This window comes from Astyanax mexicanus, chromosome 1, assembly GCF_023375975.1.
Source record: "Astyanax mexicanus isolate ESR-SI-001 chromosome 1, AstMex3_surface, whole genome shotgun sequence".
In the NCBI taxonomy this organism is placed as follows: Eukaryota; Metazoa; Chordata; class Actinopteri; order Characiformes; family Acestrorhamphidae; genus Astyanax; species Astyanax mexicanus.
The window spans coordinates 59,543,018-59,565,606 of NC_064408.1; the positions used below are offsets into that span (position 1 = coordinate 59,543,018).

Consider the following 22,589-nt stretch of genomic DNA (forward strand, 5'->3'; position numbering starts at 1 on the left):
AATGACTGTTGGTGACCTAAAAATAGTATCATGAGCTTTTACTAAAAGGACATGGACCAGATATGTTCCATCAGTAAAAATTAGTCCTAAGGGGCCTACACAATAATTTTTAATTAATACTTCTTTCTTTTGATCACTCCACCCCTGATCAGTTCAGATAATTTCGGTCCTCTCCACATTTCTAGTTCTAGAGTCACAAGCTGTATTTTTTTCTAAAGTCACAAGCTGTATTTTTAAGCAGCTATCAGAAAAATCTCATCACAGTTTACATGATTAGCCTACCGTTACCTTTCTTTTAGAAAAAATGCTGTATATCCATGTATGTTTTAACATCAGCTGCTCTAACTACAGTAGCTGCCTGAACTCACAGCGACGGGGGGCTTTCCCACACTGACCCTCCTTTGCAAGCTGATTGGCTGTTTCTCCTGAAAGGCGGGACTTTCTCCTTGAATCGGCTCCACGATTGGTTAAGAGAGCGGTCAGTGCCCTGTCTCCTCAATAATATATATTTTTTTATTTTAGTATAATACGGGAAATTTACGGGAAAATACTAATACGGGAGGACGGCGGGAAAGAGGAGTAAAATACGGTAGTTTCCCGGCCAAAACGGGAGACTTGACAGGTATGGATTATCGTGTCTGTCATCTGACATATATCGTAACTTAACCAATTAAAATGGAAATAAAAATACATAGACAAATAAATAAATAAATGTTTAACATGATTACAATGATTTACTGTGAAATGGTCAAATATTACTAAACAAATCCAAAATGCTCAACACCCAGGCGTGAGTGTTCAAATACTGACATCTTGCGGCCGTACTGGGAAAGTGCACATTTAACACGAGGAGAGCTCGACTGAATAAATCTGCTTATGTTTCTACGTATAATATCTGCTGTTCGGAGTCTGGAACTGAAGCTATCTGCCTCGATACGCTGCTACACGCTGATTAATCAGTGATGAAAAAGCAGTGTGGTGCCCAAATTGTAAAGGACCTACATAAATTAGCTGTATTTAGAGCCGGTTAATGCTAAGCATGTCCAGCTCCTGTCTCCCCCATTATATCAGAACATGAGGGAGCCCGCGAGTGAGAGTAAGTCCTCTGTGAATAATGGGGTGAATGGAGCTGAACTGCATTGAAAAAACAGTAGCGCTAGAGTGCTAGTAGTGCAGTAGTACTAGCCGTTGATAAATTATTTTCAGTTGAATTGGATACCTGTTTTTTATACATAAAAACAGTCCAATATAAATAAATTAGACTCTAGAGTTTTTATTTTTATTTTAGAAATATTAAAAAAAAATATATAAAAAAACAGGTTCCCAAAGCAACTGAAAATAATGTATCAAACAAATATAAGAGTCTTATTTCCTGTGCATTACAGATAGAAAACAGCATTCTTATTTTTTCCATCACTGGAGATAATTCAAGTCTGAAAAGGTTAAAATAGTAACCACTTGTCCAGCCTTTTCCTTTAATTTTAGAAATGAGAATGAAATATTTTGCTAAAGCAACAAAAACCTTCCTCTATATTCCTATTTTTCTACAGCAACAGTTTTTGGACAGCAGGAGACACTACTAATACTGTGGGTTGAGAACTGGAGATACAGACAGATCCCATCTAAAAGTCTGTAGATTCAAATCTTTAAAATTTATATGTTGAGAAACTGAGTTCAGTATTTTTCAGTGTTCACATTACCAGGTTGAAGTGACTCAAATCTGATTTGGGTGATTCAAATCTATCTTTTTGCACAATGTGACTCAGATCTGTTTTTTTTTTAATGGCTGTGTGAACATGCCAAATCTGATTTTTGTTTCTAATCAGATCCAAGCCACTTCCATATGTGGTCCTAAATTAGATGCATATCCGAACCACCACCATGTAAAATGAATGTGAATGGTCAAATCAGAATTTATGCAACTTTTTCTTTGTACGAAATTCATGCATCTTTTGTGCTTCTCTCTCGTACCCACACATCTCTTGGTGCAGCTGTGCAGCTATAGCTGCAAAAACAGCAAAAGCAAACCACCTTTTTTCACCTCCTCAACCTGCGCATGTACTTCAGACCAGCTTTTTTCTATCCACACCAACAAAAAATGCTCCACATATGAACTGCTAACACAGGTGAAATTGATTTTGCATCAATTTCACCTTTATGCATGTATCAATGTGTGCACGTGAGGCGTTTCAGGGACAGATTCATTAACATTACACACAGATACAGATCACTTACATTTGTGAGTGTGAACTGTCAAGATAGCCAAATTTGATCTGAACAAAAAATCAGATTTTAGCAATGTGGCTTGTAATGTGCACATAGCCTTATAAACTATTATTCAGTTAAAATCCGTCACATGAATCCATTTTGGACTCACTGGGGAGCACCCTCTAGTGTCTGCTAAAACCAGAACCCATTCAGTTCAAGTATTTAAAGTGTATATAGGATTTGTGCATATTAAAACTCAGTTTTGGGATTTTAAAAGCATTATTAGTTATGTACATACTGGTTTTTTGAAATGACATTACAAATATGGAAATTGATGCTTTACACTATATAGCAACATTTAGCTACTCTAACTTTTCAAGCAGGCTTTTTTCCTCTACAAAACAGTTACATAGCTAGTTAGCATTAGTATTTAGGAAGGCTGTGAGTGTTTAGCTAAGTCCTGAATCAGCACTATCCTGCCCCAGAAAACTGTCTGAGCATATGTTATATACAGACACACCCTGCACTCATAAATCTAATTAAAATAATGCACAGGCTTTCTCAGTGGAACTCACACAACGAGAAAACAGGCCCATATATTATTTTATTAGTTTAAACCACAACACAAGGAGTAGTGCAGCCATGGCATCAGGGGCACAATACATGCTACATGTACAAAATAATTCAAAACCAAACTGGTTGGCATTGGATGAAACTTGGTGAGAGGCCAGTTAGGTAAACATGTGAAATCACATAGGTGCAAAAAGCTTTTAATCATGACATGGAACCAGAGGTGTCAGTCAGTGAATAAATAAATAAGCAGTTGATGCAGAGAAAATATACATTTGTAATGATGACATTATGCTGATGATGACATTGGGCTAGGCAAATCTCCAAAGCAAGATTAAACACATTTCCTCTGACAATTTCTGTGTTAGATCTGTGTAAACACCATAGGTAGGAATAAAAGAGGAGCTTTAAATAACTCTTTCAGAATAACACAAAACATATCAGATGAAAAAATTTCAACTAAAAGATACGATTCGGACTCCTAACCCAAGTAAACATTTTGATTAAACAAAAGTATTCCTATGAAGTGATATGCAGCCCTGTATATTAAGAAGAAAACATGAAATACTTTGCAACACAGCAGACCCATACTTAGGGTTGGGAAACACTGATAATTCTACTTAGTTACTGCAATAAGTGTTACTTTAGGAAATATTGAATACTTGCACTAAATCCTCAAGGGCTTTATTCATTAAACATATTCATTTCAAATCTCATTTTTTTTTCTTTAGCCGATCAGTTGGGTTGCCGAAATGTATTTTGCGTAATTAAAACATCAATCCAAATTCACAGTGTAAAATCAAATCTCCCATAACTATGCTAGTTTCTCTTGGTGCAAATATCTGTATCTGTATGTCAACATATTACACACATGCTAGTCTCATCTGCATTAAAGTAAACCAATAATAATCATAATAAGCGTAAACTTGCAGAGTAATCTCTGCATTTGGCATTGTTACAAGAAAAGAGCCTTTCAGATTCCACACTCCCGTTAATACACCATGGTAAAATACATCAGTCAGTGACCTCTTCCTGTCAAAGTGGGTGGTTAAATCTGAAAGCTCCACACTCTTTGAATATCAACAGACTATATACCACCAAATCATTTCATTTTTAAATGTTTCTACCTTTTTCTTTCATTACAATTGTGACCCAGAATTTGCCCCAGTACCTATATTTTATCTGTACCATTGCCACACTTGGTCATTTTGCGCACATAGCTTGCAGTAAAGACTAATAAAAAAGGAATGTTTTCAATGCACTGTTAAACGGTGCAACTGGGAATACACACATACACATATTTCATAATTGCCTTGCTTAGATTTCACCTCAGCTCTTAGTTGTACATTGCTTTATCAGCCACATTCATTTCTGCTTTGCCTGCCATGTGCACAATGCCAAATAAATGGCTATAAACCATATGAGAAACCATTGTCCCACAGGTGCCAAAAACAGATTCAGAAATGATGAATGGATCAGCATAAAATACATCCCTCACATCATCAAAGGATTTGCATATCCTAGTGAAACAGGCCTTTCTAATGGTTTACTTACCCAGACTTGTTTCTTTTTTTTTATAAGGCTTTGTCTTCAGTATTTCTTTAGCATTTTTAAGGCAGACCTAATGGCATGCAAATAAACTACTTGTTTATATTCACCGACAGTACGAGCACGTTTGAAGATGGAAAAGAATACATTTTCTTTCTGCTCGAACAACGTAGAAATGGGTCACCTGAAACAGTTGCCATTATCATAGGAACTGATTTGGATGACGTCACACAGTATTATGATACACATAGCTAGCATCAGAGAAGTTGAACAATAAATAGTAGCTTAATTAAACAGAGCACATCAGTGATGTGCAAGCTTCAGTGGAATGAGACTGTATGGAAAGTACCTTTGCACACTGTTCACATTTTGGCAGTTTATTTGAACAACTTAAATATATATATTTATATTCATATTTATATGTTTATATTTATATTTGTAGAACTCTATTTGTGCGTGGTATGTTCTGTATGAGCTTGTAGTGTCTGTATGTGTGTGTGTGTGTGTGTGTTTGTGTGTGTCTGTGTGGTGTGTGAGGTGTGTGCTTGTGTGCGTGCATGTGTAAAATTTGTTAGCAAAGAACATTCTCATGCACACAAGTGTTTCAAACACAGGAAGCGGATCCATTGAAAGGTAGTCCAAGCAAATTTTTTCAGTGGAAATAGCTGCAAACTGAATGGAACATTAATCTTCTGTGCAGTCCTTTGGCGTTCCCTCGGATGCCGCCCTTATTTTTGCAGGTCACACTGCAGCAGTAATACAATGGACGGGTCACTCTTTGCTGCCTCTTTGAACTCCTCCAACGAGATCTGGTCATCGTTGTTCTTATCCATCTTACTGAAGATTTTGTCGACCCGCTGCTCGGGCGTCAGGCCATCCTCGTTCATCTTCATCATGATCACGGTGCCCACCATCTTGTAAATGGCCTGTCGGTGGAGAGGGATGAGCATGGGTCAGTAATCAATTAGACAGTTTTCAAATAAAAGTAAACATAGTTGAGAAGAAGTGTGATTTTTTTTTATAAAGTAGCCAGAAATAATGAAAGCTAACCAAATTAAGCCTCTAAGGCTAAAGCTGAATATTTTAGTAACTTTTATAATGTACTATAAACAGCTACTTCATGCTATGGCCTATACATACTTCAATGATTTCCAGCATCTCCACTCGTGTGATCTTGCCATCTCCATCCAGGTCATACATGTTGAAGGCCCAGTTGAGTTTCTGTTCAAAGCTGCCCCGCGATGTGATTGAAAGGGCGCAGATAAACTCCCTGAAGTCAATGGTGCCATCTCCATTTTTGTCAAAGGTCCTGAAGGCGTGCTGGGCAAACTTTGATGCGTCACCATAGGGAAAAAACTGTGGGTGAGAGAAAAAAAACATGGTTAGTTTCAAAGATGACAGCACACTGACACGGTTTGCTTTTGATCCAGACTCCAGCACTTTGACATTGACCAACAACTCTGCAGCTGCTGTGTTGAAATTTAGTTCACATATTTCATTCACCTTCAAAGTATAAAATTCCTACAATTGCTAATTTCTTTTTTTCTACTGAGTAAAATAAAATGTTCAGGATGATCCAAGTGGCCTTTTCATTTGATATTTCACGTGCAGTGCTCGGTGCGCTGTGAGTGAGCATGTCATTACTATGCCATCAGCTCCCATTGCAGTTGGCGGTCTCGCTACGCTGCGGGAGAGGGCTGCAATGCGGACCTGAGCTGCTAAAGACTTGACTACAGCAGCACAAGGAGCAAAGCGCATCATTCCTCTTCAAAGGAAGGTTAAGCAATGTTCACTCGAAGCACAAAAATGAAGAAGCTGATTCAGATGCATTAAGTTAACAGTGTCAGAATTCATTATAATACAATATACAGTGTAATTTAGTCCAGCCTTTGCTCTAATTGTACATACATGTCTAAGCAAGGTATATTGTGTTATAGTATAGTTTATAATGGCTGTATGCCACAGCTGCATTAATAGTTGTTGTTGCTGTGGAAATAAGGGCCACTGATGATAACTGACATTTTTTGTCTACACAGTCTTGTGCAAAAATGTAAGCACCCTGTGTGAAATTATATGTAAACGTGTCTACAATGACACAATTCTGCAAATTCTAAACCATTATTACATAACTACACATTAAATGCTATGCAGTATTTTGTAAGTTAAGGGAGTTGCCTTAACAACAATCGGCCACCTCCACCAATTTGTCACTTTCCCACTACGTGTGTTCCTCCTTCCCTTATTTTCTTTTTTCTCGCATTGCACCCACTCTTTCTCTCTGGGCCATGACTGTACATGAATTGTGCCTAAAATATTAGGAAAATGTTTATTTTCTGTAGATAACTTGACCAAAAGTGCCCAAACATTTCTATTACACTTTTATATCTGCCAATACTAATATCAATATCAACACCAAGACCAATGTGACAAAGACAAAAGGTTTGTGATGCTCTGCCTCACTTCATACAACACTTACTGTTACAAACTATTTAGGTCAGCACTGTGAAGAAGTGTTTATTTACATTACATTTATTATTATTATGGGATGAAAAACAAAGGATCTAAATGTAATAGTGTAAAAGAAGATACATGCAAATATTTAATACGCTGAGTATGATCATAAAGAATTAAATCATTGTGAACTAGGGGTGGGCAATATGGCCCTAAAATAATATCACAATATTTTATGGTATTTTTGCAAATGATACTCTTGGCGAACATTGAATTAAAAACAAATTGAATCCACTACTGTAACAAAATGAAAAATAAATTGTATTATTGCATATGGTATGATATGGCACACCTCTAACTGAGATATTTAAAAATACAAGAATTTTATCAGATTTGTAACAGAAGTCAACTATACAGAATGTCATGATACTAATAATGCACTCCATATTTCTCCATATATCCAGGATTAAAGTAAAATAAATAATTTTGAACAGATATAATCTGTCTCTAGTAGATATACAGGGGTTGGACAATGAAACTGAAACACCTGTCATTTTAGTGTGGGAGGTTTCATGGCTAAATTGGAGCAGCCTGGTGACCAATCTTCATTAGTTGTAAGAGCAGAGTGTGAAGGTTCAATTAGCAGGGTAAGAGCACAGTGTTGCTCAAAATATTTCAATGCACACAACATTAGAGGTGACATACCAGAGTTCAAAAGAGGACAAATTGTTGGTGCACGTCTTGCTGGCGCATCTGTGACCAAGACAGCTAGTCTTTGTGATGTATCAAGAGCCACAGTATCCAGGGTAATGTCAGCATACCACCAAGAAGGACCAACCACATCCAACAGGATTAACTGTGGACGCAAGAGGAAGCTGTCTGAAAGAGATGTTCGGGTGCTAACCCGGATTGTATCCAAAAAACATAAAACCACGGCTGCCCAAATCACGGCAGAATTCAATGTGCACCTCAACTCTCCTGTTTCCACCAGAACAATAAATTATTGTGGTCTAAAACCAGGTGTTTCAGTTTCATTGTCCAAAAGTAGTACCCTAATATGATAATTAGGGGTGGATGATGTGGCGTGATATTTCAGGGTATAATATCATTTATGATATTCGTATGATACGATATGGCACACCCCTATTGTGAACAAACTCCTTTCACTGCAATTCCACCAGATTGTGGTACTTAAAAATGGTGGAAATGGGAGATTAACTGGGAGCATTATGTTTGAGGTATGTTCTAAATGTATGAAGCACAAAAAGGTTCAATTCTTAGTAAAACACTCTTATGAGTGTATATTGATTCTGATGCTGAATAGTTGGCAACCTAAGGACCACCTCAATGCTTATGCCAAGTCGGTGCCATAGCAGACTACTTATATATCTCCTCTGCATGCCCATGACAGCACCAATTTTCCATCCAATGAGAAATTGCAAAAGTAATATATGATTTGGGTTGAGTCTCTTTTGACATGCACAAATTGATCCATTTTTACTAAGGGGACATCAGAATATCTGCATATAAGAAACTATCCATCGGAGCACCGTATTAAAAAAGAATCTTTGATTAGTTGAGTTAGTAAGTGTATAAAGCTCCAAAAACTGGTCCCAGATCAGACAGATCTATTCTACTTTAAGACGAGAGTCAGAGAGTGCTACAAATTTTAATGAATACGTGGAGTCATGAGGGTGTAATTAGAGAATCCTGTAATCATCTAATTAAAAATTGCGAACGCTTAGAAGCAGATGCCATGTTCAAAGGGTGAGCAATGAAATAGCTGTATTTGCCTTACAAAAGTGTGTCAGAGAATAAAGAGAGTTCATTAAGGGAGGATGGAGAGAATAATGTTTTTCTGTGTGTGCATTTGTGTGTCTGTAAAGGTACACAAATGTATTTTAGAAACACAACAGATAATTAACACTCTGTCGTAACTAATATTGATTTATAATTTCCTTTGATTATAATATAATTTTTACCGTTGTGTTCCTGGGTGTTGACAAAAGATATGGATTTCTTTATTTTGAATGGCATGTCTTGTTGAGGCTGGAAGTTAAAATCACTCCAGCTACCATATGCTGAGGTCAAATTGCTGCAGAAGCACTTGTGAGAGTTGGAATATTTCCCCCAATGCTCTGTTGGAAACATGTTTCATTAGACATGACCTTCCTCTTGCCTTCCTCTTTTAGATGACAAGAGGTTCCACAGTGTGGCAGCTTGGGAAAAAACAGCTGTTTTAGGGACAGAAGGGTCAAAGGCATTTTAAAACACAAGCATCGACTGTCTCCAATTTTAGGACAATGTTCTCTTCAATTACAGCTTTAACTAAAGCTCCTCTAAAACTCTAAATCTAATTTTTAGAAATCGACTGTATTTTCCAGTGTAACAAAGAAATAAAATGGATGAAATATAAGTTTACATAACACAATTTATGTCTGTATATTATCAAATAATCTACTGTTTGAAGCTCTCATTGTGGAAACGTTACTTATTAATTTTTTTTAATATAAAGAAATACATTATTTCAATTAAATAATTATATTCATGGGTGCACGTTGTTTACAAAAAGGCAACAAAATATAACAGTAACAACTAATTAAACGTACTGATCTTTTGTATTCACTCTTCTAGCACACTGCCACAGTTTTTGTAGCCTGCGATAGTGAAGTGTGTTCCCAGAAGGTAACAGAACACTTTGTGTCTACAGTGTCAAGTATTTACAGGTGAGTTTAACACAACTGTTCACTAACACTTCAGTATTTGTAAGACATAAATCTAAATTGTAAGGCTATATTATTTAAAGGAACACAAAGATCAAATCCCATCAGGATCAATTAATACTCAACTTTAATGCACTCAGATTGGATTGGGAGGTAAAAAACTGAAATTGTGACGTTGTGAGCAATTACTATATGAATGTAGCAATATAGTACTTGTCTATAAGTTAAGATAGCACCAAAGAATACTAGAGTCCCATACTGTCAAATCCCAACCTACCCCTGCAGACACAATGCAACCCGGCTCCCTGTCCCAGTCAAAATAGACCGTTTCATTAACAGTGCCACAGTGAAAGCTAGACCTCGGCCTGTGAGGATTTAACCCTGAGAGTTCACATCCTGTCAGTTTTCTCAGAAGCGAGGAGAAACATCCCCACCCTTCAAGGTAGCAGTGTTCCTTTTTTCTCCCCCAAACATTTGAACTGCCTTTGTTGGAGAAGTAGTGCGTCAGGAGGCACTGTGATGTGCCCTGCGCAAATGCAAAGTGACTCTCTCATGGGGCTGGCCCTTCTGCTCCATCTGGTCTTCCTTTACATATGGTGGGAGAGGAAACAAACAACAAAAACAACTAAAAGCGCAAGTCATGGAGAAATGAAGCCGTCGCCAGTGCTACAGCAACACTCCCTCTCTGCTCACTCTTCCAAGCAAATCTGGCAGGTTACGAAACGTTTTGTTATGTAAAACACAGGGGTAAGCAGAGAAAAAAAGAAAAACTAGGCCAAGCCTGCGCGACACAAAAAATTCTCAATTTTTCTGCCACACCAATGTGTTATGTTTCAAGCTCTTTCAGACAAGAGCATGCATAGAGGTAGAAACACAGAGTCCACCATGGGACTCAGAGTCACATGGAAGCACAACCTGATCGAGTGAGGTATCACTGCTGCAGGGCAAAGCCTGTTAATCTGATCAGTGCAGTGAGCTGTCAAATTCTGAGATGCTTCGAATCTCCATGTGGGCTTGCTTGTGCAGAATGCCTATAAACACAGAATGTCTCATGGTCTCCTGATGATTCAGACTGAATTCACTGGCCAGAAAATGTGGCTTGGTAACGGAGAGAAGTTGCTAGCAAAAAAAAATTATGCGTTATGAACAATGTGTTTACTCCCCAATCATAGTAAAAAATTAAAAATATGAAAGCAGATTTTAGATGTAATTACAGAAACACAAATAATTTGGAGGTTATTTGCACAATTTTCTTAATGCCACAATTGCTTTAAAAATAAATAAATAAATACATTTGGGGTGTGGCAAGAACTGCCTTTTTAAAAACCAAAGCATGAAAAACTATTTCGCTGACAAAAAATTATACTAGACACTTACAGAAATATAGGAGCCCACAGAAAGTTCCACTTCCGCAGACTGATACAGGCAGATCTACAGACCACTGAAGTCTTTGAATGTAAAAAAAAAATTAACACAAATATTTGCACTGTTGTCTAACTATATCTCTCTCTGTCTGACTGGTAACACACCTTAGGTTCATAAATGTCCAATAGAAAGACCTACATTGTCCTGTAATAAACAACAGTAAATCCTGCACAGCTGGGTATTAAACTGAGGTGGGTGACGGGGGGATTCTGCAGGATCAGCCAAAACCCAGAGAGAAGCTACCCTGTAAGTAGGCCATGATAACATTGTACAATGTGAACGACAAGCTGCCATTGTTCCAAATCCACAGGCTCAGTCCATGCAGCCCCCTGTTTCACTGTAATGGAGGTCATTTAACAATGCTGCATAATGGAACCATAGTAAAGTTGTTGACTATTGGTGTGCTTAATGGTTTTTAAGTATTTGTGCATTTTTAAGTATAGTGTTTGCTGATTTCATACAAATAAAGCAAAATGCTAATTGTCAGTAAGTAAAAGGTAGGAAGCTCGACATAAACATGTTCTATAACACTATTGTTGTGGTCTGATAGTAAAAACATACTGGCCAGTTCCATGAGTCTGTCTTCTGCAACAACAGCATACAGAACAGCTGTATTGTATTGTATTGATTTCATTGCTGAAATCTGTCTTTTTCTCACACAGTATTGTTCAGGTACTCAAGTGGCTTATATCAATAACTGCAGGTTTGCATGTTCATAAATAGAAATGGTACACATTTCTTTGGATAAAATTTTGCCACATTAACATGCTGTAAAATTATTTAATTCTGAAATGAACATCTTGGACATTAAATATAAACAAACTAAAAAAAACACTGGCCTTATTTCCTAATCAAGATTTACTGAATCATACTTCTCTAATACCCTTACTGACTTCAACTGCAGAGGGTGAAATGCTTTTTTCCTCAGGAAGAGCTTCAGTCCAGGCAGATGAATCACACATAAAGAATACATGACGTTTTATGCAACCTTTCCTGCATTCCTAACACCCACGCCTTAAGGCGGAATTTAAGATGGAACATGTTGCGTAAACTCCAGAGTTATTTAAATACATTTTACCCATGACTTGCTATACATTCCAGGGTACTTCAAAAACTAAGATTTTTATATACAATGTCTCTCTTACATACAGCTAAGACATGCTTGTCAAATAGGCTTCTTGCATATGTGCATTCAGCTAGCTGTCTTAGATAGAAGGAGAAAAAGCAGGGTTAAAAGCAGTTTTTAACTATAAGAATAGACAGAATGGTGTAGCTTGGGATAGTGTGAGACTAGCTTTTCACAGGGCCTGAGAGAAGGGTTATGTAAACCTCCTGCGACATGCTGTGCTGGGGTCTGGGCTGCCTCGAGGTTTTGAGGAGGGTTACAAAACAAGCACATGCTTGCTGAGTTCAAGCCGACCACTCATCACTGCCTAATTGGCCTTGGAATGACTGCGAAAGCATCATTTCACAATTAATGAGCCTTACTGACTTATAATAGATGAACAGTCTAAAGGGTTGAACTTCACCAATGTTGGTGATGGTTCTTTAATTGATATTATATTATGAATCAATATGAGCAAAAATCAAACTAACATTTTGAAAAGTACATTTTGATGTAGGCCTGTCACAATAATGATTTTTGTGTGTGAACAAAAGACTTGTATTGAAAAAAAAACATTTTAAGAACCTAACCATGCTGGTTATTTTAAGTAATGTGCTGCTCTTCTCACTAAGAAAAACATATCACTGCTTACAAGTATGTATACTGTACGATAGGTAGATAATGTAATTATTCAGACAGATCTAAAATTAAATAAAACAAACATCAGTGTTTCATTGTTGACATACTGGCTCATTCAATTTATGTGCCTTCTTGAGGATTCTTATTAAGGTTGTTCAAAATACACTGTTTATAATAATGTAATTACAGTGATGTTCCTATTTTAATGTTTAAAAGAGATACATGGGGGAACCAGACATGATTCATTTCAACTTCTAAGATCTTCCAGTAGAGGGAGCAGACTAGTAACTAAGTACTTCACACTGACTCAGCTTTTACTCCCACCATGGGGAATCTCTTGACCGCTTACTGTGAGGCTGTTCTCACAAGAATAAACTGAAATATTTTACGTTGCATTTAAACGCCTTCAGTGTCTGAAAAATCTACCTCAGTTCCTTCGTGTCCACATAATCTTATTCATTATGACAGGCAAAATTCTGGGTTTTGTGCTGTCCCTCCGAGATATCTCTTTTCCCAATTTCCAATATCTCATTTTCCCATAATATATTTCTCAGAATTCAAAATTAATTCTATCAAGAGATCTGAAGCTTTGAATGCCCCAGACATGGCTAAGTCATTTTTTGAAAGGCACCTATTATTGTAAGAAACCCTGGGCTCAATTCATTATGTCTGCACTGTTCCACTTCATGCTTTTATGAGACTGCTATGAAACTGAAGAATGGTTTTGATGTAGGTTTTACAAACAGACTCTTTGGCCTAGGCTATCAGTCAATTAATTCCTAAATGTAACCTGCCTTCATTCGTAATAGCAGACTAATGTTTTTTTTCTGGGGGAAATACTGTAACCAGACAGCAGATGTGCAAAACCATTTGTGGCTTCATGTTTGAGAGACGTTACACTGTTCATGTTCTCTACAGCCATTGGTGCGGACTGTCAGGACTGCAAGGACATTTTAATTTCTACATTTTAACTGAATGTATTTACAATTATCTCAATGTCATTTAAAGGATGACAAAGGCATGAAAAGGGGAATATCTTTGCCACAAAGGACATGACTACTGGCATGTGCTCTTCTTAAAGATGTAGATTCCTTTTTCTCTCCATATAAAAAGCATGCACCGAATGTAATGAGCAAAGTTATCAGTCTTAATTGCCAATAAAAGGATTGGAGAAAAGCCTAGTATACATATTTTAATGCAAAATATCTCAAGTAGCTCATTGATGTCAAATAACTGATTATTCTGTTTATCCAGACCTTACAGAAATAATTTTGTCATCAGAGTGAAAAAAGGAAGGGAAAATGGTTGTGTTAATGCAGTGCATTAAGTCGAGCGAACACCATGTGCAGACCTCTCTCACTCTCTCTGTCTCTGCAGCAGATATATGCATAAACATTGTTTATGCCTGCTCTAGATGCCTGTCGGAGTAATCGAGCCTGGCTGGCCTGCCCATCCCACTCCCAAATAGCACTTCCCCTCTTAGTTCACCCACCTCCAAACTGGCTAGCCCTAATCAAACAAGCATTTTTGTCTAGTTTTGTTTCTGTTTGGTTTCTGTAATTATTTTTAATCACAAGCTAATGTAGCTTGAGGTGCATAAAGCTATCTAACTAAAATCCACATGAGCTAGTTTATAATGTTGCTTGCCATGGTAGAAGTTATTGAATTTCAGCTTTGCAACGTTACTAAGCCTAACATCTGTGGATGGGGGTGGGTGGGGGTAAACAACTCTCTCCGGTGATTTGAAATTGGACTGCTGTAGCCATTTCACACTCTCTCTTTCATTTCCTAACGACTGCTTCCTTTTACAGCAGGAGAGTTCATAAGTACGTCCACACATACATACCCAAAACACTAAAACCTCAAGCAAAAATGTTTCCCAGTCTTCAAGTGAATAAATCAATAAAATGCCTCATGAAACATACAGCTTTTGCAAAAACTATTATGGCTGGGAGAAGCGCAACTGCATAAGGCACAATGCAGCCATTACTGGTGCTGGATCCCTATCACATGTCCAGTAAATCGAAAGCCTTCCTCTGAGTGACATCCTGCTGGCGGAGGGTGGGCCGGGCTGGTGGGAGACCTTGGGGTGACATTGAACAGACAGGCACCAGGGCTGTTCTGACCACTGGCTAATCAGGGCAGCCATCCATGGCTTTTTTCCACTCAAGCTCCTCTGCGTCAGCACGTCACGTGGGCTCAGCCAGGGTCACACTCTCAACATACACTTCCCAACCCTCCCATCATGCACTGTAAAACGTTGTTCTTCTCCGCTGAGGGGCCAGATATTGATTGCTTCACAGCAGTGGCATTTTTAATGTATACACAGCTCTGGAAAAAAATATAAGACCACTTCAAAATGATGAGTTTCTTTAATTTTACCAAATTGAAAACCTCTGGCATATAAACAAGAGAGGAAGATGGATGATCACAAGCCATCAAACCAAACTGAACTGCTTGACTTTTTGCACCAGAAGTGGTTTAAAGTTATCCAAAAGCAGTGTGTAAGACTGGTGGAGGAGAACATGCCAAGTATTATATACCAAATATTGATTTCTGAACCCTTAAAACTTTATGGTTATAGTTTATAGAATAAAACAACAATGCTCATTTAACTCAAATATATACCTATAAATAGCAAAATCAGAGAAATTGATTCAGAAATTGAAGTGGTCTCTGAAGTGGTTTCTAGAGCTGTATATTTTAAATATGTTTTCAAATATATTTTTTATTTAATATATCTAATTTAATATCTAAATATTACTTTTCAATAAGACAATAGAGGGTCTAATAAATTGGCCTAATGTAATATTAATATGTCAGTTTTTGCATTTTTACACCAGGGGTTCCCAATTTTTGCAGTTATTAAGCCATGTTCTCTGTTACATTGTACCAAAATACTTCTCAAACGATCCAATAAAACAATAACATTTATAGTTATTCTAATACTTGTCATATTTCTATTAATACTACTTAACTTCAATAGTGAATATAATATATATGTGAATGACGTTTATAGGATTTACAGAAAGTGTGCAATAATTCTTTAAAATAAAAAATTAGCCAGGTGCATAAATTTGGGCCTTGTCATTTTTTATTGATTTGAATACCTTTATCACTAATTATTGTTACAAAAAATCTGTTTGGTAAACTCACTGACCCTTGACCCACATACACAATTATGAGAAAGGGTTAAAGTGCCAATTGCAAGTTTTTTTTCTCTTTGCATCTTCTCTAAAGAATTGCAACATAGGAACTATCTCAGAGATTTCAACTGTCAGTTTTCACTGTGAGGAACAGAGTGAGGAAATGAAAGACCACAGGCACAGTTATAGTTAAGGCCCCAAGTGTCAGACCAAGAAAAATCTCAGATAATCAGAGGAGAAGGATGGTGAGAACAGTCATAGTCGACTCACAGACCAGTTCCAGTCACTGTGCATCGTTCAACTATTCAGTGCACTTCACACAAGGAGAGGCTGTATGGAGGAGTGATGCAGAGGAAGACATTTCTGAGCATACGCCACAAAAAAGAGTCGGTTGAGGTATGCTAAAGCACATTTGAACAAGCCAGCTCCATTTTGCAATAGTGTTCTGTGGACTGATGAAACTAAAATTATTAAGTTATTTGGAGGGCGTTTTTTTATGCATGGAGGAAAAAGAACACAGCATTCCAAGAGAAACACTTCACTGCTCCCCACAGTAAAATCTGGAGGTGGTTCATCATGTTGTGGGGCTGTGTGATCAGTGCAGGTAAACTACTAATCTACTACAAAATCTACTAAGACATTCATGCAGAGGAACAAGTTCAACGTTCTGGAATGATCATCTTAGTCCCCAGACCTGAATATTATTCAAATCTGTTGTGTGGTTTAAAGCGGTCTGTTCATAATCAGAAACCATCAAACCTGACTGAACTGGAGATATTTTGTACTGAAGAATGATCCAAAATACATTCAAGCAGAAGCCAGACTCTAATTGGAAGCTATAGGAAGAGTTTACAGTCTGTTATTTCTGCAAAAGGGGGGTCTACTAAATATGGATGTAATTTTTTTGTTGGGGTGCCAAAATGTATGCACCTGACTAATTTTGTTTAAAGAATTATTGCACACTTTCTGTAAAACCTAAAAACGTAATTTTACTTCTAAAATATCACATTTTTTACTGACGTTTTTATGATTCCTAGAATAGTGTATATGGCATTTATCTTTCCAAGCAGTACTTAGATAACTTAGAAATTACTTTCCTGCCCACAGTGGCACATGACATACTAGGAATAGAGCTAGGAATAGATATACATTATATACATGATCTCATACTAAAAGACTAAAAAAAGGAAATGAATACCATTGGAACAAATACAAGCTCCAGTATTTAGCTTACATGATCCAGTCCTATTTTTGATCAGCCCTCAGCCTCTTTGATACCTACCCATTTAATATGTCTTGACCAGCTCAGATAGTTTTAATCTGATATATTTTAGTTGTAATATATGGCCCACATCCATGGCCATAATCCCCTAAGATAACATACAGCATGCTATCAGTATCAAGGGATACTTAAAAAATAAATAAATAAATAAATACAAATCCTCAAAAGAGGGTTGTGCTGGAGTGTCCAGAGGTCATTTTGAAAGCACTTCTTTAAAATCACATCGTTTGAACATCGCACACACACTGGAACAAATAACATAACCAGGAAACAAAATCCAGCTCTTCATACAAGGGCCTATTACTCGATAAAGGTCAGCCCATAAGCACCACAGACACAGGAGTTAGCCTAGATGGCCTTCTATTGATTCTGGAGCAGAAATATATTTTTCTTTTGCAGGCGACAACCTTGTGTGACATTGAAGTCATCTAGATCCACAGTTGCAGGGACATATCATATAACTAAATGGATGCTGCAATTAACCCATATCATTTCAGCCATAAAAAACTCAATTTAGCTACGGGGAAGAGGTCTTTGTGTGTCTAGAGCTGAGCAGCACTTACACCAATAAGGCCTGTAGGTTAATTTCTCTTAGATCATGACCTGCTGATTCATTTGATCTCTTTAGATGTTTTTTTTTTTCAATGATGAGAATTCATTACATTTACAAAAAATAACAATATTAGGTTTGCAACAACTAACTAACAATGTTGATTATAAAAACACACAGCATCAACATCAGAAACCAAATATGGTACCGGGAGGAGTGACACAAAAAAACAGAGCTAACAACATAGCCAAAAAACAAATTATAGAGATATAACTAGGGCTAGGGCTGCAGCGATTCGCTGATATAATCAACAATGTCAATTATTTAAATTTGTCGACAAAAAATATAATTGTCTACTAATCGTTAATTTGTAACAGTACCACATTACACAAAGTGCTGGGGACAGAACAACAATGGAATATGGGTAAAGGGCTCACTCACACAGTTTACACGCAACTTAGTCTGTGCCCAAACACAAAAGATGACACATTTAATCACTAAATATCAGTCTCCGTGTTTAAACAACATCTAGACGTTTCAATGCCTTTTCAATCTCATGTTCAGCTGTTTCTAATGTTTTTAGAGATGAAGGACATGGCATATATGTTCGTTGATTAATCAACTAATTGAAAAAATAAACATCAGATAAGTTGACTACCAAAATAATCATTAGTTGCAGCCCTAGTTACAACTCTGCAATGTGATTGACTGAGAGACATTCTATGATTGTCAATATCAGATGATAATGACACTTCAAATGGCTTGATGATGTGTAAATGGCATGTAACTAGTCTTTTACAAGGGAATAACAAATGCCATGTCCAAACAACAAGCAACACAAACAAGCTACAATGATAAACCTCAACACTGAAGACAAACATCTTTCATCCAAACACAGGTAGGTTTTTAAAGATGTACTATAAATAATTTTAATGTTATTGCAATATAGGTTTTCATGATAAATACATCGAAAGGGCTGTGATAACATTGTGAATATCATCAAACTCAAATTGCATCATCTGTATGCTGCAACAAAGGGAGCTCTGACTGTGCTCAAGTGACATATATAGGCTGGAGCGATGTAAAGTGAGGTAGAGTGAGATGAGTAGATCCCACACTAAACTACTTCCTATTTAAAAAAAAATTGGTGCAGCCAAGCCAAGTGCAGAGCTCCAATAAGTGCATATTTTAACTGTGTTTCACATTAATATTCACATTAATATCAGATTATCTGTGTATATTTCACACTCCTATTAGCTCTGGATATGGAGGAGGAGAAGCTTTTCCATAAGATGGAGAACCCAGAGCTCTGTAACCCCCACTGTATAAATTCAGCAGCGCTCGGTTTTAAATGTCTTGCTCTTCTGGGTGTAGAGGCAGCACACTGGCTACAGAGTGGCAATAAAAGACATATATATCAGGATACCACCCAACTCATTTTAAAGTTGTTTTTGGGGTAGAATTATGTTACTGCTGTAACTATCATAAGTGCAGATCTTTTTATAATTAAATAATAAAAAAATGTTTGCCTAGTTAGTAACCATATTGTTTTCCGATTTTGGATCATGGTGCTTTATCATATCTTCCCATATAAAATCTATATAGAAATATAAAAATATGTTACTTGTTATCTGCAGATTTACTCACCGTGCTGCTTGTGTTCAATAATTTACCATTTTTTTTTTATTTACTAGACTGTAAAAGTACAATAAAATTGTTCAAATACAAATACAAAATTCTACTGAAACTAGCTTTTGATTTTATTACTGTTTGGATGTTAAAGGTCAATCTGTTCATTATCTGAATGTAGAAATACTCCTTTACACAAATGGAGCTGACTGCAGTCTTCCATTAGACTAATCAAAATGAATGCAGCCTGTGACAAGCATTTGCCAGATGTTATCAGCATAATCAAATAGTCTCCTGTTTTAAGTGATTACTGTCAATAAGACAGCGTTCATTCCAAAACAACCTGACAGTGTATTTCGTGCTATAATTTTTCCGCCTCTAATGATAATAAACAAAGTCGCGTAGTCTCAAACAAATGGCAGCAAGGCAGGTGGAGCAGTCTGCGAAGTTATGTTTTCTCCTGGCGTGGGGAAAATAAAGGTGCATGGTGTCAGTGCTTTGGAAACGACGTCTTGCTATTTTTAGAGGAGCTGTCAGTTGTGACAGTGCCGTGGTGATAACTGTAATGATATAGTCATGTAGTGTAGCTGAGCAGCCAAGTGGGGTAGAGGGAGGCAAAGACAGAAAGAGAGAGAATGGATCAAAAAAGAGGGAGAGTGATAAAACAGGCAAGGATTTAAAAAGAAACATGAAAGAATAGCACAACTAAAGGCACAGGAATAACAAACAACAACTACTTCTGCAGCTCACTTGAACAAATCTGCAGCAGCTCTGCATGACACATGAGCACGTTTCATAAAGGTTTACATTTAGAAGAATCAAAACGTTTGCTCTGTACAGCTTTTGTCAGCATCTATGCAACCATCAATGCTGTCCAGAAGCCATAATTTCAGGTCAACACAGGACCAGATGTCCGACCCCCACAGGTCAGAACCGGGCAGATGTTCAATTCCCGCAGAGAGCCACTGCACCAAACAATCAGGGCCTTTCTCTGTCTGCTGATGTAACAGCGGTAGGGCTCCTGTGTTCACGCCAATTTAAAACATAAAAACTGGTTCCATTTTTTCCACATGAAAGATTAAAGGTGTGGTTTGGCCAAAAAAAAAAAGTCAAATGTGGTCGACTGGCCAAGACACATTTGATGATTTGGTCTTTAGATTTGGATACAAAAATTATGTATCTAACAGGATATTGGAAATTATGGCAGTTTTCTTAAAATTGTGTTGCCTACAGCAGTGCAGTATTTTTTGCACTATAAGGAGCACTTAAAATCCTTTAATTTTCCCAAAAATTGTCAAATGCACCTTATGTATGAATTTTACCAGTCAGGTTTTAAGAAGCAATAAAGTCACTCCACTAAAATAACCAGAAGCACTTTACTCACCCATATAAACAGTTTTCTGAAAAGGAATCTGTGTAGATTTACATCCAGTGCTCATTTGACTCGTCTGAAATGTTTTTAAATGTTTTTTTACTTAGCTTAGCTTTACAGTTCTCGCCACCCCTGCTGAATTAAGAAGGAAAACTTGGTGACACCCCTATTCCTACTGCTAGTACCTAGTGTTATGTGACACTAGTAACTAGCAGTAGGAATAGGGGTGTCACCAAATGCACCTTATGTATAAAAATAGACCAATATAATCCGGTGCACCTTATAGTGCAAAAAATACTGTATATCTTAATATGCTCAAGCTGAATAAATAAAGAAACAGATAAAACAAAGTAATGAAATGAGGAAACTCACAGTGAATAATAATATTAAAATGACATTAATATGACATATTTTAATGACACTCACATAACAGTAAGTGTGTGCTGATTTCAATCAGAATCACTAGATTTGTCTGCCCAATACTTGTACCACCTATAATGATATGACATTTCCAACAAATAATTAAGAAGCTTAAACAAAACTAATTGTTCTATTTAACATATATACAATAATATGCCAGAATCTGCTAATGTAAGGATACTTGACACCTAATAACAAACTCAACACAATTTGGGGCAAATGTGTAATAATGTAAGCACGTAGTTTGTACCATAATGTAAGATATAAGCATCCTATAATTATTAGCTATTTTAACATTTTGTCTACATTTAAAGAAACAGAAAATTTAAAAAATTATAATAATAAACTTTTCTAAACAAATAAATGCAATACATTAACCTCTGTCCATTTGTCTGGGTATTTGGATTAGCATTTTTGGTATTTACGTTAGAAATAATACCACATTTGTATTAAACTGGCATCTAATATTTGATCATTCTCACATTGTTTATGTCTCTCAGTTAGTATTTTTTGATGATGTTCTTGTGATATCACTTAGCTCATGTCCACATACTAATGTTCAGGACTATGGCTGATGTTGTTTTTTCTGTATGTAATATGTAATATCAGTTTCAGATGCGCCGTGGACAACTGCTTCATTCAGCACAAACTTGAAGAGCATTATCTTACACCTCATCACTGTTGATGCAGCAACAACATCAAAAACAGTTGTGGTCGATCAAATACCAAGTGACAGGCAGGTCATTTTACTGCCAAGACTGCTATCATCCCCCCACATCACCCTGGTTGATACTAGCGAATATAGCAACAGGACTTCACAAGGCTTTTGGCTGTGAGGTCACAAACTGCTCCCTGAGAGCTAAGCATGTCAGAATGTGAGAAAACGACCTCCTAAAATGTCCTGGGCACTGAGCAATGTGCTTCTAGGATAAAAAACTGCAGCCATGTCTCCTCATGCAAATTATACCATGACTTCTATTATCTGTTTTCAAAGACACCTAAAACGGTTCATTATTTGTCTTTGTAGATTATGAAGCTAATTTATTTAAAACCAGTGAAAAAAAATATGTTCCAGGAAGAGATTTATTTCATAAATTAAGAGACATTGTACAACACAGTAAACTGATTTGTGAAACTGTAACTAAAGCCAAAAAATAATCACAAATGCAAACCATCTCTTCAGTCAGAGTCCTATGGGAGCCAAGCTTATCCATAGGATCGATTTAATCCTCCCTCTAGTCTGACAACCTGTTATTGAAAATCACTGAGGCATATGCTTCCACAGACACAAAAAATCCTAAAATTAGCAGCAACCAATACAGCATCAGACAGAATGCAGAGCAGTGTGCAGTGCAGAGTGCCACAAGCATGCCAAGCTTCGACCGCAACACAGCTGGCCCTTAAAATCAGGCATGAACAAATAATAAAAGTAGCAGTGCCAATATTTCAGGACAGTTTCTCAACCTTTTATTAGAACAAATTGCATAACTGTATGTGTCAAGAGGGTTGACAAACATTTGA

At 37.0% G+C, this 22,589-nt stretch overlaps 1 protein-coding gene across 1 annotated transcript in view; it reads right to left on the bottom strand.

Annotated features, from left to right (window-relative positions):
• Positions 1–2,793: 2,793 nt before the first annotated feature.
• The window catches only part of vsnl1a (visinin-like 1a), a 29,205-nt gene continuing 9,409 nt past the window's right edge, over positions 2,794–22,589 (bottom strand). Inside the window, exons 3-4 of the mRNA XM_007245378.4 lie at positions 5,467–5,682; positions 2,794–5,252 (exon numbers count right to left, since the gene is read on the bottom strand). Coding sequence (XP_007245440.1) covers positions 5,055–5,252; positions 5,467–5,682 — 414 coding nt within the window. The 3' untranslated portion in view covers positions 2,794–5,054. The remainder of the gene's footprint in view (positions 5,253–5,466; positions 5,683–22,589) is intronic.